The sequence below is a fragment of the Solanum tuberosum genome, unplaced genomic scaffold (assembly GCF_000226075.1).
Source record: "Solanum tuberosum cultivar DM 1-3 516 R44 unplaced genomic scaffold, SolTub_3.0 scf00222, whole genome shotgun sequence".
In the NCBI taxonomy this organism is placed as follows: Eukaryota; Viridiplantae; Streptophyta; class Magnoliopsida; order Solanales; family Solanaceae; genus Solanum; species Solanum tuberosum.
In genome coordinates this window covers 79,284-91,864 of record NW_006239147.1, presented here as the reverse complement: position 1 = coordinate 91,864, position 12,581 = coordinate 79,284, and the positions used below count along the sequence as shown (strand labels likewise).

Genomic DNA, 12,581 nt, shown 5'->3' with positions numbered 1-12,581 from the left:
CTACAATTTATGTTCAATTTTTTTATTAAATTAAAGTTAGATGAAACAATTACTTATGTGGAGAACAAATAGCTTTGTAATAATTTATTATGCGATTTTATAAATTTTTGTTTATTTGATAAGATTGAATAAACAATTGGGGTTATTTTAATAATTTTACAACTTATGAGATTCTTATGTTTATGAAAATATACAACACAAAAATTTCATATTGCATGTCCAAACATAACTTCAATTTCATCTCATGATTCCATATCATGATACCATATTATGATTCCATATCGCATTGCCAAACGGGCCCTAACTCTGAGCAAAACAAAAAATGAAGGATCAAGTTACTTCTTCTTTTTATTTTCATATACATGAGGGACTAAATCCAAACAAAACAAAATATACAAGAACAAGTTGCTTTATAAGACATACATTTTAAGGAACTTTGCTCTTCTTAACATTCTTACATCTCAAATTGATTGTATATTTTTTAAAATTTGATAATTTTAACGTTGATTTTGTTCATAATTTTATATATGAAATATTCAATGTTTTTTTTAATATATATAATAATAATAACTCCATGTGAGAGAAGAAGAACATAATGTTCTGTTTAGTAGAAATATTATTATAGCTAAATTAAGAACATTTTGACATATGTTGTTGTAAGAAAATAAAAAATTATACTATTGCACAAGGAATCGACGTGATGAACCTCCCAATTTTAGTTGCCATAATATTTCTACTAAACAAAACAAGTGTTCTTCTTATAAGCTAATTCTCTTTCATTGAGTTATTTCTACTAAATTTATAAAAATATGATTGAACATTTCATACATAAATTGTGGATAAACTCAGAGTTAAAAAATAGACAAATTTTGGGAGAGGACCAAATTAAAGTGCACTAATATTGTAAATAAGAGGGACTATTAGTGCTCCGAAAACTTAAGGATAACTTTGAGTCTTAAAGGCAAAGATAAATGGACTATTTTGAGCTTTTTCTCTGTTGGACTCTTCTTACAATTTTTAATGAAAAAACAAGTGCTAATTTTGTAATTTTCAATACTATAAAGGTAGTCTATATAATTATCAAAAACTTCAAGGGGTATAAAGAAAAAGTACTCGTTTTTAAGTACTATATAATATATGAGATTTTATTGGTGATGTACATGATCATATGTGAATATTTAAATTCTTGGTTGAGATGAAACGATAAAATGGATAAGAGGACATTTTTTTTCAATTGTAGAACATGGCCCATAAAAAGAGCAAAGAACCCATGTTACTCATACCTACCAAAGTTGGCTGTTTCTGCTTTTCTTCACCCTCTTAATGAAAAGGATTGTGAATATTAAAATTTGTGTTTGTGTTTGTGTCAACCCTTTTGGATAAGCTTTTTCACCTAAACATCCACATGTTTTGTCCTACTATCTTCTTTTGGATAATGAATGGAACTAAAATGGGTGATCATGGTTGTTTGTTATTTCTTTCTGTATTTTACGTGAAGGTATTTTTTTTTATTATAATTTTATCAAAAATATTTTAAATTATTAGTTATGTTGATTTACAGTGTCTTTTTAAAAAAATTATGTAAATTTTATTTTTTTAAATTTATATCCGAATTTATAGTTAAATTCAAGAATTTGGACTTCGTATTTAACCCCCCCACCCCGCCCCCCCAAAAAAAACCCCAATATTTTGGGACACATGAAGGGTATTTTTTAAATGGAAATGAATTATTATTAATATTATTAATTTTATTAGTATTAGTATTATTATTATTATGGAATTGATTTTAGATAGAAAATGTTAGGTGGATAAGTGAATGACAATTGACATGTACACTAGTAGGTCCGTTAGATTTTGTTTTGTCTTTTTAATAATGTACATAATTGCTTGGGCCCCTATGAAAAGAAATAAAAAGAGAAGAAAAAAAAAAGAAATCTACAAGATATTGTGGGGTTAATGCATTTTTGTAAAGTTTGGGGAGCTTTTCTTTTTCTTTTTTTTTTTTAAAAATCCCTCCCAAGAGAGTTTAATTATGTACATAGTATTTTTTAAATGAAGAGGACAAGCAACCAGTGATACTAAAACTAAAATAGTTTTACAATTTTGGAGTAATTTTAGACTAAAGTTTTCAGATGTTAAGACTTACTATTTAAGGTTTATTACAATCGTTTACCAAGTTAATTAATTTATATTATTAATCGCGTGTAGAAGTTTAACATGTTTCATATTTATCATGATACATTATCACGACATATAATCACTTATCGTGAATTTAGAATTTGAAATTTATAAGTTCAAAAATTCATTATATATACATATTTAGTGGATTTCTCAACAAATATAAAAAATATGAATCAAATTACTGAGTTTTGTTGAACTCATATTTTCCACAGTAGCTCCCTACTTATACCAAAATTATTAAATTTTATTGAATCTATACTTTCCATGCTAGCTGACATATAGTTAATTTGTTAATGACAACTTTTTCGATGAAATAAAGATTAAAAAAATTTAAAATATAGTTGAAGAAGCTTTACTGGATACACAATTTTTTTTTGTGTGTGTTCAATTATATAAGTTGTTATTGTTCTATTCCCAATTTAATTATATGATCTCAAGCATACAACTTATCAATAGCTTCATTAAATATTGGATTACCTTCTGTTGAGTTATATCATATATTCATATTCTAAAATACATTAGTCTAAGTGGAAATTAATTACAAGACAATTTCATTGATGGATGATAACTAATATCAAGAATTCAAATTCTTGGTGACATTTAATGAGTAGGTACAATTTTGAGCTACCAATAAAGTTCCAATTTATCATCAGTGTCTTACATAATGCATCAAAATATTTATGAGAACAATGTTTTTTAATGTGGTGTTGATGTGATATGTCTGGAGAATGGAAAGAATGAAACAATATATGAATGACAGGATTTGTTTTCTTATTATTAATAATATAAAAGCTTATATTAAATTGTTATTGTTACTAATTTTTGTTAGAAAAGTAAATTTTAAAAACACGGAAATATATAAACTGATTTTGATAAGTGTAATCATGTCCTTAAGAAATTTAAAAATCCTATTTAATTTGTTGCAAAGATGGTAGTAGAGCTCCTTCAAGATTCTGCATTAAACAGTTAGCACTCTCCCTCAAATATTTCAAGAGAGCCTTCAGGGATCTTTGTTCTTACTCTCAGTACTAATCCTAAAAAATAATTCCTAAATGGATTTTAAGCCTTATATTATGTTAATCTATTAGAAATCTGCAATGCTTTTCCAGATTCAAGATCAGTTTCAAATATCCCTACTGTAATGCCTTTGTTGGAGAATCTCTTACTCTACTTTTCTCTCACAACAGTTAACATAATATGGTCATAGATCTTAGAGTTGTAACTTGATCATGAGCAAATTTGTTGACGTTGCACCTATGAAGTATGGAAAGTGCTAAACATTGGGAACTACCCGGAGAGGAGTTAGGAACAGGAACAAGGAGAAGCGAGTATAAAGAATCTTCTCATCCTAAGGTCCTCCTTTGGTAAGTGGCAAGCGGGATGGGGTTTGTATTTTCACTTGTTTAGTTATCATTGACATGCAGCTTGTCTGTGTCATACACTACTTATACACTCCAAAGTAATATATGGCATGAGAAGTTAACTGCAGTGACTTTTGGAATAACTTTAACACATGTTTTCAAACCAGGCATCAACTCACAGCCTCTTTCCGTTCATGGAACCAAAGATTAGCATGATTTCTAGCCTTAAATGCGAGCTATGGTCATGGTTTGCTTCAGAACTACAGTTGATGCAATGCCAATTCTTATAGTGGCCTACTAAACAGAGAAATATCTAGTCAGATTACTGTACAGAGATGTTACTTAGTCTTTACATTACAATTTGCCAACCCAAAAACTATAATCACCATATACTTGTTTCAAAATGAAATTTAAAATATACATCAAGTATAGTCTGTAATAATCAGCATTATCTTAGTGCTGTTTTATTGATAAAACCTTTCTGATAAAAAAAAAACCTGCAAAACTATAAAGCTAAAGCTAAAGCTAATTCTTTTTTTCTTCTCTTTTTTGATAACCAAGAAATCCTACGGGGCCAGCGACACACGTTCCCAAACTTTGTGGATAATGGGCCTACTCCTCTACCCTTCATCACGTAAATGCCAGGTTTTTTGTTTGCGGCAGGGTTCAAATCCGTGACATGCGTCTAACACACACATCACCTCTTACCACAAGGCCAACGCCACTAGGGGCACAACTGATGCTAATTCACGTCATAACTATATAACATCAAACAAATAAGCACATTCAGACAGAATATTGTACTATTTAAAATCCATAATTACAAAATGAAATCAATGCATTTATCAATTTCTTTTTGAGATAGGTGATACATGAAGCAAACTGGGACACCAATCAGACAGTAAAATTAGGACAAAAAATGCTCAATATTTGGTGTCAGTATAAGTGGCACTATACAATCAATCTGCTAAACAGGAATCTAATCCCCTAGCAAAAGCAAAATCAGGCAGGGTTAACACAATAGAAGAAACGGGGAAAATTCAGTAGTTAAGATCATGTTCAGCGTTCCAGAACGACAATAAAAGGTAGACAAATGGTAGCATAACTTGCTTTAGCATCAAAGGAAATGCACAATGAAAGAAAGTGATTCTTGCACTGAATAGGGATATGAACCTATTCAAGTCACGGAGGAGGTATGGTGTTGTAAATCTCCCAGACATCATCAACGTAACTTGATTGGCAAAACAAGGACAAAAAGATTAAGGTATAGTGGAGGGCTCTGATCTTCATACAGGAATGGTGCCGGTTACAGGAGAGAGAAGTGGCACCTGCCACCCGAAAGAGGAAAGAAAGAAGAAAACATTGGTTGGAAAGGCCGTGTAAGGCCTCCTGCTAACAGGTGGAAACTACTTAAATCTCTACTATGATCGTAAAGACTCTGATACCACATAAAAATAGGAAACTTTTTTAATTGACTTTTGCTAATTGATAATATAGAAGCGGAACTCCTTACATAGGAGTCTTAAGCTATTTAAGACATGATAGATAATCACTATCCTATAGAATATTATAATATTTTTTTCTATACATGAATCTAAACACGTTCTCTTAGCATTCAACAGATACTTTCTAGTTTCCCTTAACACAGATAGCAATTACTGCACATTGAACAGCCTTTTCTCACTAAGATGTCTTGTGCAAGGAAGATTTTATTCAAAGCTTTCCTATGAGCACCTTCGTTTCCACAACATTTTCCATGGACACTCCTTATTCAAATTCAGTTTTTAGTTTATGCAACTTATATTTCTATTAACCTTATAATTTTCACGTAATAATGTCTTCTTAAAAAAATTAAGCCTACAGTTGACTTATTACTTGAATAACCTTTAACTCAATTATTATTATTTTGCCTAATTCTATTAAAATTTATCCAACCTCATTCTTCATCATTCAAAATCTAACCTACTCGAAAAACTATTTTCACATTAGAAAGAATAAGCATTTGTTGGTTACCTTAAATTTGAACTCTTGGTAATCCCTCAAAAGCACCAGCTTGTGGAGCTACTATAGTCTGGCCTCAAGTGCAGGTGCCATAGGGTCATCCCTTAGATAGGGGGTCTGCAGCTGTTGCAATTGATTTTGATTTTGCTTCAACATTTCTTCCTACTGACTCTGACCAAGCAATTTTCTGAATTAGATTGACTTGACTCAACTTCTTGGCAAGCAACTCTTTCACAGTCCTGCTCTGGAAAAATTGTCTTTCAGACTTGTAAATCAAATGAACTCCCCATCGCCTCGTAATGTGCCTTTGGATAGTCATAGAAGCCTCAAATAGGCCATACTGGTTAAAGTCTCTAACTTCTGTGTCAGACAACTGCAGCAAAGAATGAAATGGTATGTAGGCGAAGCAAACACACCAGTTATAACTTCTAGACGTGGTACTGACTTTACATTCTTTCTCCAGCACTTTAAGCTCTTCTGAATGATTATTGCATATCAATTTGACTTTGATGAAAGTATGGTCATATTTCCCTGATAGCCCTGAATCAGGATCGTGGACACCTGCACCCATGCAAGTGACACAGCATATAGCAAAGCCCTCGAACCTATTATCATACCAATCCTGAGGCAGTTTAAGCAAGATTTTTCCTCAATACTCTGATGTTTGAACCATGTAGGAATTGCACACTCAGGAAAGATTATAGAGCAAGTCCTCCGATCACCTATACTCAGTGAAAGAAACAAGCTGAGAATCTGATCCAAAACCGAGTTATCATTGCTCTTTTCTGTATATGATTGCTGATTAAAACAATAGTTGGTGAATGAGACCAAATACAACCTTGGGTATATCGACAGAGCTAGAATACTTTGTCTGGCCAGAAAATCTTCTGCATACAGTTCCTTTATACTTTGAGGAAGTTCGGGAAGTTTCTTAAGTTCATGACACTGTGTTATGTTGAGATATTGAAGTCGACAAAGTTGACTGATTCTATCAGGTAGAAAAACAAACTTGTTTCTGCTCAGGTTTAGTTCCACTAAAGAAGTCAAGCGTGTAAGAGCATTAATCTTGTCACCAGATAAATTGCATCCACTGAGATCCAAACTTTTCAATTCATGCAAACCACAAAATGCATGAGTGAATGTCATACCTGTAGCAAATTGAGACCGTCTCCCGTCTACTTTTTAATGATAGGATTTTAAGTTTGCTCAACTTTTCCATAGAATCTGGTAGTTTCCAAATGGCAGTGTTTCCAGCATAGAGCTCCTCCAACTCATCTAGATCACCCAGGCTTTCTGGAAAAGTTGCCAGATTTGAGCAGCCTTTAGAATCAAAACTTTCAGTTTTCTCATCTTGCTAAAACTGGCTGGAAGTCTTACAAGATTTTCACATGAATGCAAATCAAGTAAGCTGATGCCAAATAGCTGTCCTATTGACGATGGCAGTTCCCGAATTGCAGTACATCCCAAAAGAAGCTCTGATAGTAATTCCATATTCCCCTGAATTTCTGCAAGAACTTCTAATTTCTCACAACCAGACAGGTTGAGGCTCTCAAGAGATTCCATTTGAATACTGCTCAGTAAGAACTTGAGATTTTTACAGTTCTTCATGTTCAGAGAAATAAGCTTTTTGAGATTGCCAATGGATGGATGAACCTCAACCAAGCTTAAACAACTTTTCAGCACAATTCTTTGCAGATTTGGAATCTCAGAAAAATTGGGTGTTCGGAGTAAATTTTGTGAAAAACTTAAATTGAGAATTGTCAGCTTGTCAAATGCCTGCTTATAAAAAGGTGAAGAATAAAAATGTCAGCTTTAACTAACTCTTTCTGTAAAAGAAAAATCAATGCTTAGCACTGTCAAGAAAGAGATCAACCAATACCTTTGGTTCCTTGCAAATTTCAACAAGAGAACTAAAAGTCATGTTGAGCCCAACAAGGTTTCGTGGTTGAAAATTTGCTGGTAAAGATTCAAAACTGTAGTAAAACCAATCAAGCCATTTCAAGCTACTGGGGAGAAATTCAATAATGTCAGAAACTGGTTCATAATGTCAGACCTCCTCCTCTTTGACAATGAGTAACCTTAGACAAGGCATATTTCTGAAAGCTTTAGTCCACTTGCATATATGTTGATCTGAGCCAACTGGAACCATTATGCCTTTAACCGACTCTGTCCACTGAAAAGAAAAGAAAAGAACTATGTAAACACTAAACCAAAATTCTATTCTCCTTTGAAAAAGCATAATGGCCTTCTGGAAACACCGACTGATTTACATCTGGCTTCCATTTGGAGATCAATCAAATAGTTTTCTGAAATCTAAATTCATTAGATATTGCTTTCTATTATCATATTACTCGGTTATTCCCTAACCAAAGATGCATTCTCCAATGAACTTAAGATTCTAATCCCCTACATTAGAAAAAGCTCTTCCCTAAATTCCTAAATTTACTTGCTTCTTCAACTTGAATGTTAAGTGCATACATGGAAGCTCTAAAAGAAAATTCTTTCAAAAGTTCTCCATGTAGGGTAGCATCTAAGAATTGTTAAACCACAAAAAAGAAAAGATATAGTGAGAAGTTCATGACAGTGTGTTATGTTGAGATATTTCCTGTACTATGCTTCAACTATTTCCTCACTAAATTCTCTTCTAAGAGGGATAAAACTTTGCAACAATCTAATTTACAAGAAAAATGTTCTTCTCGAAACAATACCAAATGTCATCAGTCAAATTAGTTCTCAGACAAATAACAACATTACCGAAACAAGATGCTACGAAGAATTACTTAGCACGTAAAAGTAAATTGACATCACTCACTATCTACAAATAGTAAAGGAAGTGCTCACTAAGCTGTTCCATTAAGACAAATAAAATGAACAGACACATAGACAGTTTCTCTTCGCAGCTCAACGGGGTAATTCCTGAATTTTATTCAACTAAAGGCTGGAATCTCTTTCTTAGAAGGAACTTGAATGTCTGGGAAGTGGAAAGATTATGTCTTTGTTTCAGCTGCTTAGCAACATAGTTTTGGGCTATAATAAAATAGATTCTATCATATGGAAGGGACATCTCACAGGTCTCTTTACAGCAGAAGTTGCTACAGTTTGTTGGAAAGGGTTTCTTGGCCTTGGAAAAGGATCTGGTTTAGCAAGGCTCCTTTGATGGTCTCTTGCTTCTCTTGGATTGTGGCTAGGGAAGCTTGTCTTGCTTATTCCAACTCCAAAAGAGGGGATTTCAGCCTTGCAGTAGGTGCCTACTGCCTACAGTGTGAAGAACACTCTGAAGATGTTGGCCACCTCTTCTTGCATTCTAGAGTTACTAGTCAGTTGTGATGCATGTTTTTAGCAATATTTGGCATGTCTTAAACCATGCAAAAATCCATTTTTGAGCTACCGTAATCCTGGAAGACTAGGAATACCATTCCTCAAGCCATTTGGTGGACCATATGGCTTGAAAGGAATAGCAGAAGTTTTTAAGGCAACAAAAGGAACATACAAAGCCTTAAACAAAGATGTATATTGAACTTTCAATTCCATTTTCTTTTCTTTTCATAGGCTCTTTTATTGAGACCAAATCGTTTTGCCAGCTTTCTGGTGCAACCTGGTTATTGTACATGATGAAGATGCAATCCTAGATACAATAGAGGATCTGCACAATCTTTCACTATGTTTTATGGCACTGGCTTAGTGCAAGTATTTATAGAATCTTTAATTACTTATCAAAACAGAAAAACCACTAAAGATTGTAGAGTTGAATTGTGATAACACACAAAATGCACATTAGTTTTTACTTGGTTCTTATTTTATTGGCAAGAGATGTTAATACTCAAAACAAATGAGAGACGCAAGCTTGAAAGATAGCAGGAACATGCACATTCAGTGTTACAAGAGCATGCTTGTGGCAAAGATGTTGCAATTGATTTAATTGAGAAACATACCCAGTGGTTTGGATGGTGAAAGGCGATAAAAGGCGACAAGGGTCTGCCTCTCCACAAGGCGAGGCGAGCGGCAACACGCTCACCTTTTTGAAGTGCGGCACCAATTAATACCAATAAATTAAAATATTTAATTGCATATGTAAATAATCAAAATCTCAATAGAAATTACATATAAGCAAATATTTCAATTCAAAAACTGAAAATAAATAGTACATACTGAAATTCTAGAACTTGAATGAGAAAAAAATATAACAAAAGTCAAAACAAAGGTAGAAGTGACTCTAAAGTATGTAGAAGAAGGAAAAAGAAACAGAGGAAGAAGAAATATGATGAAGAAAAGAATAAATATGTGATGGTTGGACTTTGGAGTCGACGAAAAAGTCTAGATGGTCGCTGGAGGAGTCTAGTCGAAAACGCTAAAATTACCTTTTAACTTTTAAAACCCTATAGTCGAAGCCTTTTTTTAAGAAAATACAAAAGGCGACGCCTTTCTCACCTCTCGCCTCTTGCCTTTTGTCGCCATGGCGTCTCCTTTTGAAGATCGCCTCGCCACAAAGCTAAAAGGCGATGAAGGGTCACCTCGCCTCTCGCCTTTGGAGATGAGGTGATCGCCTTTCACAACACTGAACATACCATAGCATGAAGTTCACATAAAGAAAAATGTTCTAGCCTTAAAAGGTTGTATACCTCGATGTCTATTGTCTAGTTTTTAGGAATCCCGAAAGAATGAAAAGGAAAATGACAAATCTCAAGCATCCTCAAAATGATTAGAGGACATGCATACCTGATTTGTATAAAAAACAGTTTCTATATCTTTTTCATGCCATATTCGACTATGATTCCATGGCTTGTCCTGATCAACATCACGTGCCACTTGCTGACCCATTTGTTCTATCAAATCATGCATCTCAACCATTCCCTCTGAAATATAAAAAAGTGACTTTTTAGAAAGGACATCCATTCCAATCTCTGATTTAAAGCCAAAACTATTTAGAATTGTTATCACGTCATCTCTCCGTTTTCCCCTGAAGAAGCATGCAATATCAAGAAATATATTCTTGTCTTCATAGGTCAATCCATCTAAACTTAAGCTGAGCTGCTTAATAATTTCTTCGTATCCAGTATCTTTGAGTCTATCCAATGCACTTCTCCAGTCAGTTATGCCTTGTTTGTAGAGAAACGAACCCAAAACCATAAGAGCTAAGGGTAAGCCTTTTGCATAATCTACTACAGACTTGGAGAGTTTAAAAAACTCTTTATCGGGAGTCCTTCTTCGAAAGGCGTACCAACTAAAAATTTCAAGAGCCTCACTTTTAGCCAATTCAGGAACAGAATATAACTCGTCGTGGCAACGAAGTAAATCTGCATTTCTGGTTGTTGTAATGATTCGACTGCCATCACCAAACCAATCATGCTTTCCAACTAAATACTCCAACTGGTGGTCATCATCCACATCATCAAAAACAATTAAAACCTTCCTGAGGCAAAGCTTTCTTTTTATCATGTCAGCTCCTTCATAGAAACTTGCTATATCCATAGATTTTTCATTTAGGATTATTGAAAGAAGTGTCATTTGCAAGTGTTTCATCCCATGCTTCTTTGAATCTTCTCGAACATTTGCAAGAAAACAAGACCCTTGAAACTGGTTAGAAATATTGTCAAAGATTTTTCTTGCAACTGTTGTCTTCCCCACACCACCCATCCCCCATGTCCCCACAAAATGGACACCACCTAATCCAACTTTCAACAACAATTCCACTCCACCAGTACGAGATTCAATTCCCACTAAATACTTCTCAATAGCTGAAACTGTGTGGTGCAAATATTGAAATTTCTCATTTATAATCTGGTCAATACATTCTGCTTCATTCTGTGCTATGTAATAATAACTAATAAGAAAGGTAGTGAAATATACTCAACACTAAGAGAGCCCATATTCAATGTAATTCTTCTTTGGAACTTGTATAATATATGCCAAGAAACAAGATAGTTTAAGTAACATGAAATCTTGTTAATGTTTTTACTTTAAGCTGTCCTTTGTGCCACCCATCTTACAGATTCAAGCATACAAACATTTTCATTCCCATTCTGAACAAAGATCACACTTTATCCGAACAAGATGCAGTTCAAACCAGATTTTCATCATTATGTAGTCAGCTTAGTGCAATTTGAGTTGTATTTTGTATGAATAAAAAGAATTGTGTGGAGATAGATGTTGACATGTGAAAACAATTCCTGGCTTTAAAAGGCATAATATTGTTTGCCAAGCTTTAAATTCTGGAAAAGGAAAAAGAAATTTAAAAGATAAAGCAAGATTATTCCAGACAGATAGTCATTTGTGCCTGCCACTCTACTGGTGCCAAAGCAGATAGACTAATTTAGTAATTGGTCTAATGAGCACATGATATTACATGTATTTTTAGCCAAGAAACGAGAGGTCAATATCAACACAATCTAACTTCATAATAACAAGTTTAAAACATTTAATTTGAATCAGTATAATCATTAACCATAGCAGTTCAAATGATTACAAATGAGCAAAGAGCTAGATGTTGGAACTCTGCTCATATAACATTTGAACTGAGCGCTTATGTGCAGCTAGAGCTAGGGTCAAGAAACACTTTCAAAGTGCTCACTCAAGTTTAATTGTAACTTCTTCTGTGAAGAAAATGTTCATTTGCTGTTTGTGACTTCTTTTCTACTCTTGACTCTTCAAACCTTTTCTTTAAATCAATAAATAAAAAAACTATTTAATAAAATCAGCACATAGTGCTGTACATGTATAATAATATACCGGTTACAGACAACTCAAACTCATTTATGACTCTGCTAGGAGCTGAGAAGCTCTCTCATATAACCAGCATCATAGAAATTTGTCACGACCCGATTTCTCAAGTCATGATGGCACCTACTATAACCCACCAGTAGGTAAGCCAACCCGTAACCCGGAACAACAAGTAATGGGTCTGAGGGTAGAAACTAAACAAGAGTAGGCAAATAACAATATAAACAGGCGGAAACAAACCAAAAATATATACACAAATAAAGATCCCTCCCAGAACCTGGAAGTCACCAGTACAGAGCTACTACAAAATGAGTACAAGTC

At 33.7% G+C, this 12,581-nt stretch overlaps 1 protein-coding gene across 1 annotated transcript; it reads right to left on the bottom strand.

The window, feature by feature from the left end:
* Positions 1–6,738: 6,738 nt before the first annotated feature.
* On the bottom strand, positions 6,739–11,339 carry LOC102584435 (TMV resistance protein N-like). The gene is made up of 5 exons (XM_015312918.1): positions 10,252–11,339; positions 9,972–10,098; positions 8,932–9,038; positions 7,423–7,588; positions 6,739–7,319 (listed from the first exon to the last, which is right to left on the bottom strand). The coding sequence occupies exons 1-5, from the start codon at positions 11,175–11,177 to the stop codon at positions 6,819–6,821; spliced, it is 1,827 nt and encodes a 608-aa protein (XP_015168404.1). The 5' UTR covers positions 11,178–11,339; the 3' UTR covers positions 6,739–6,818.
* Positions 11,340–12,581: the final 1,242 nt, after the last annotated feature.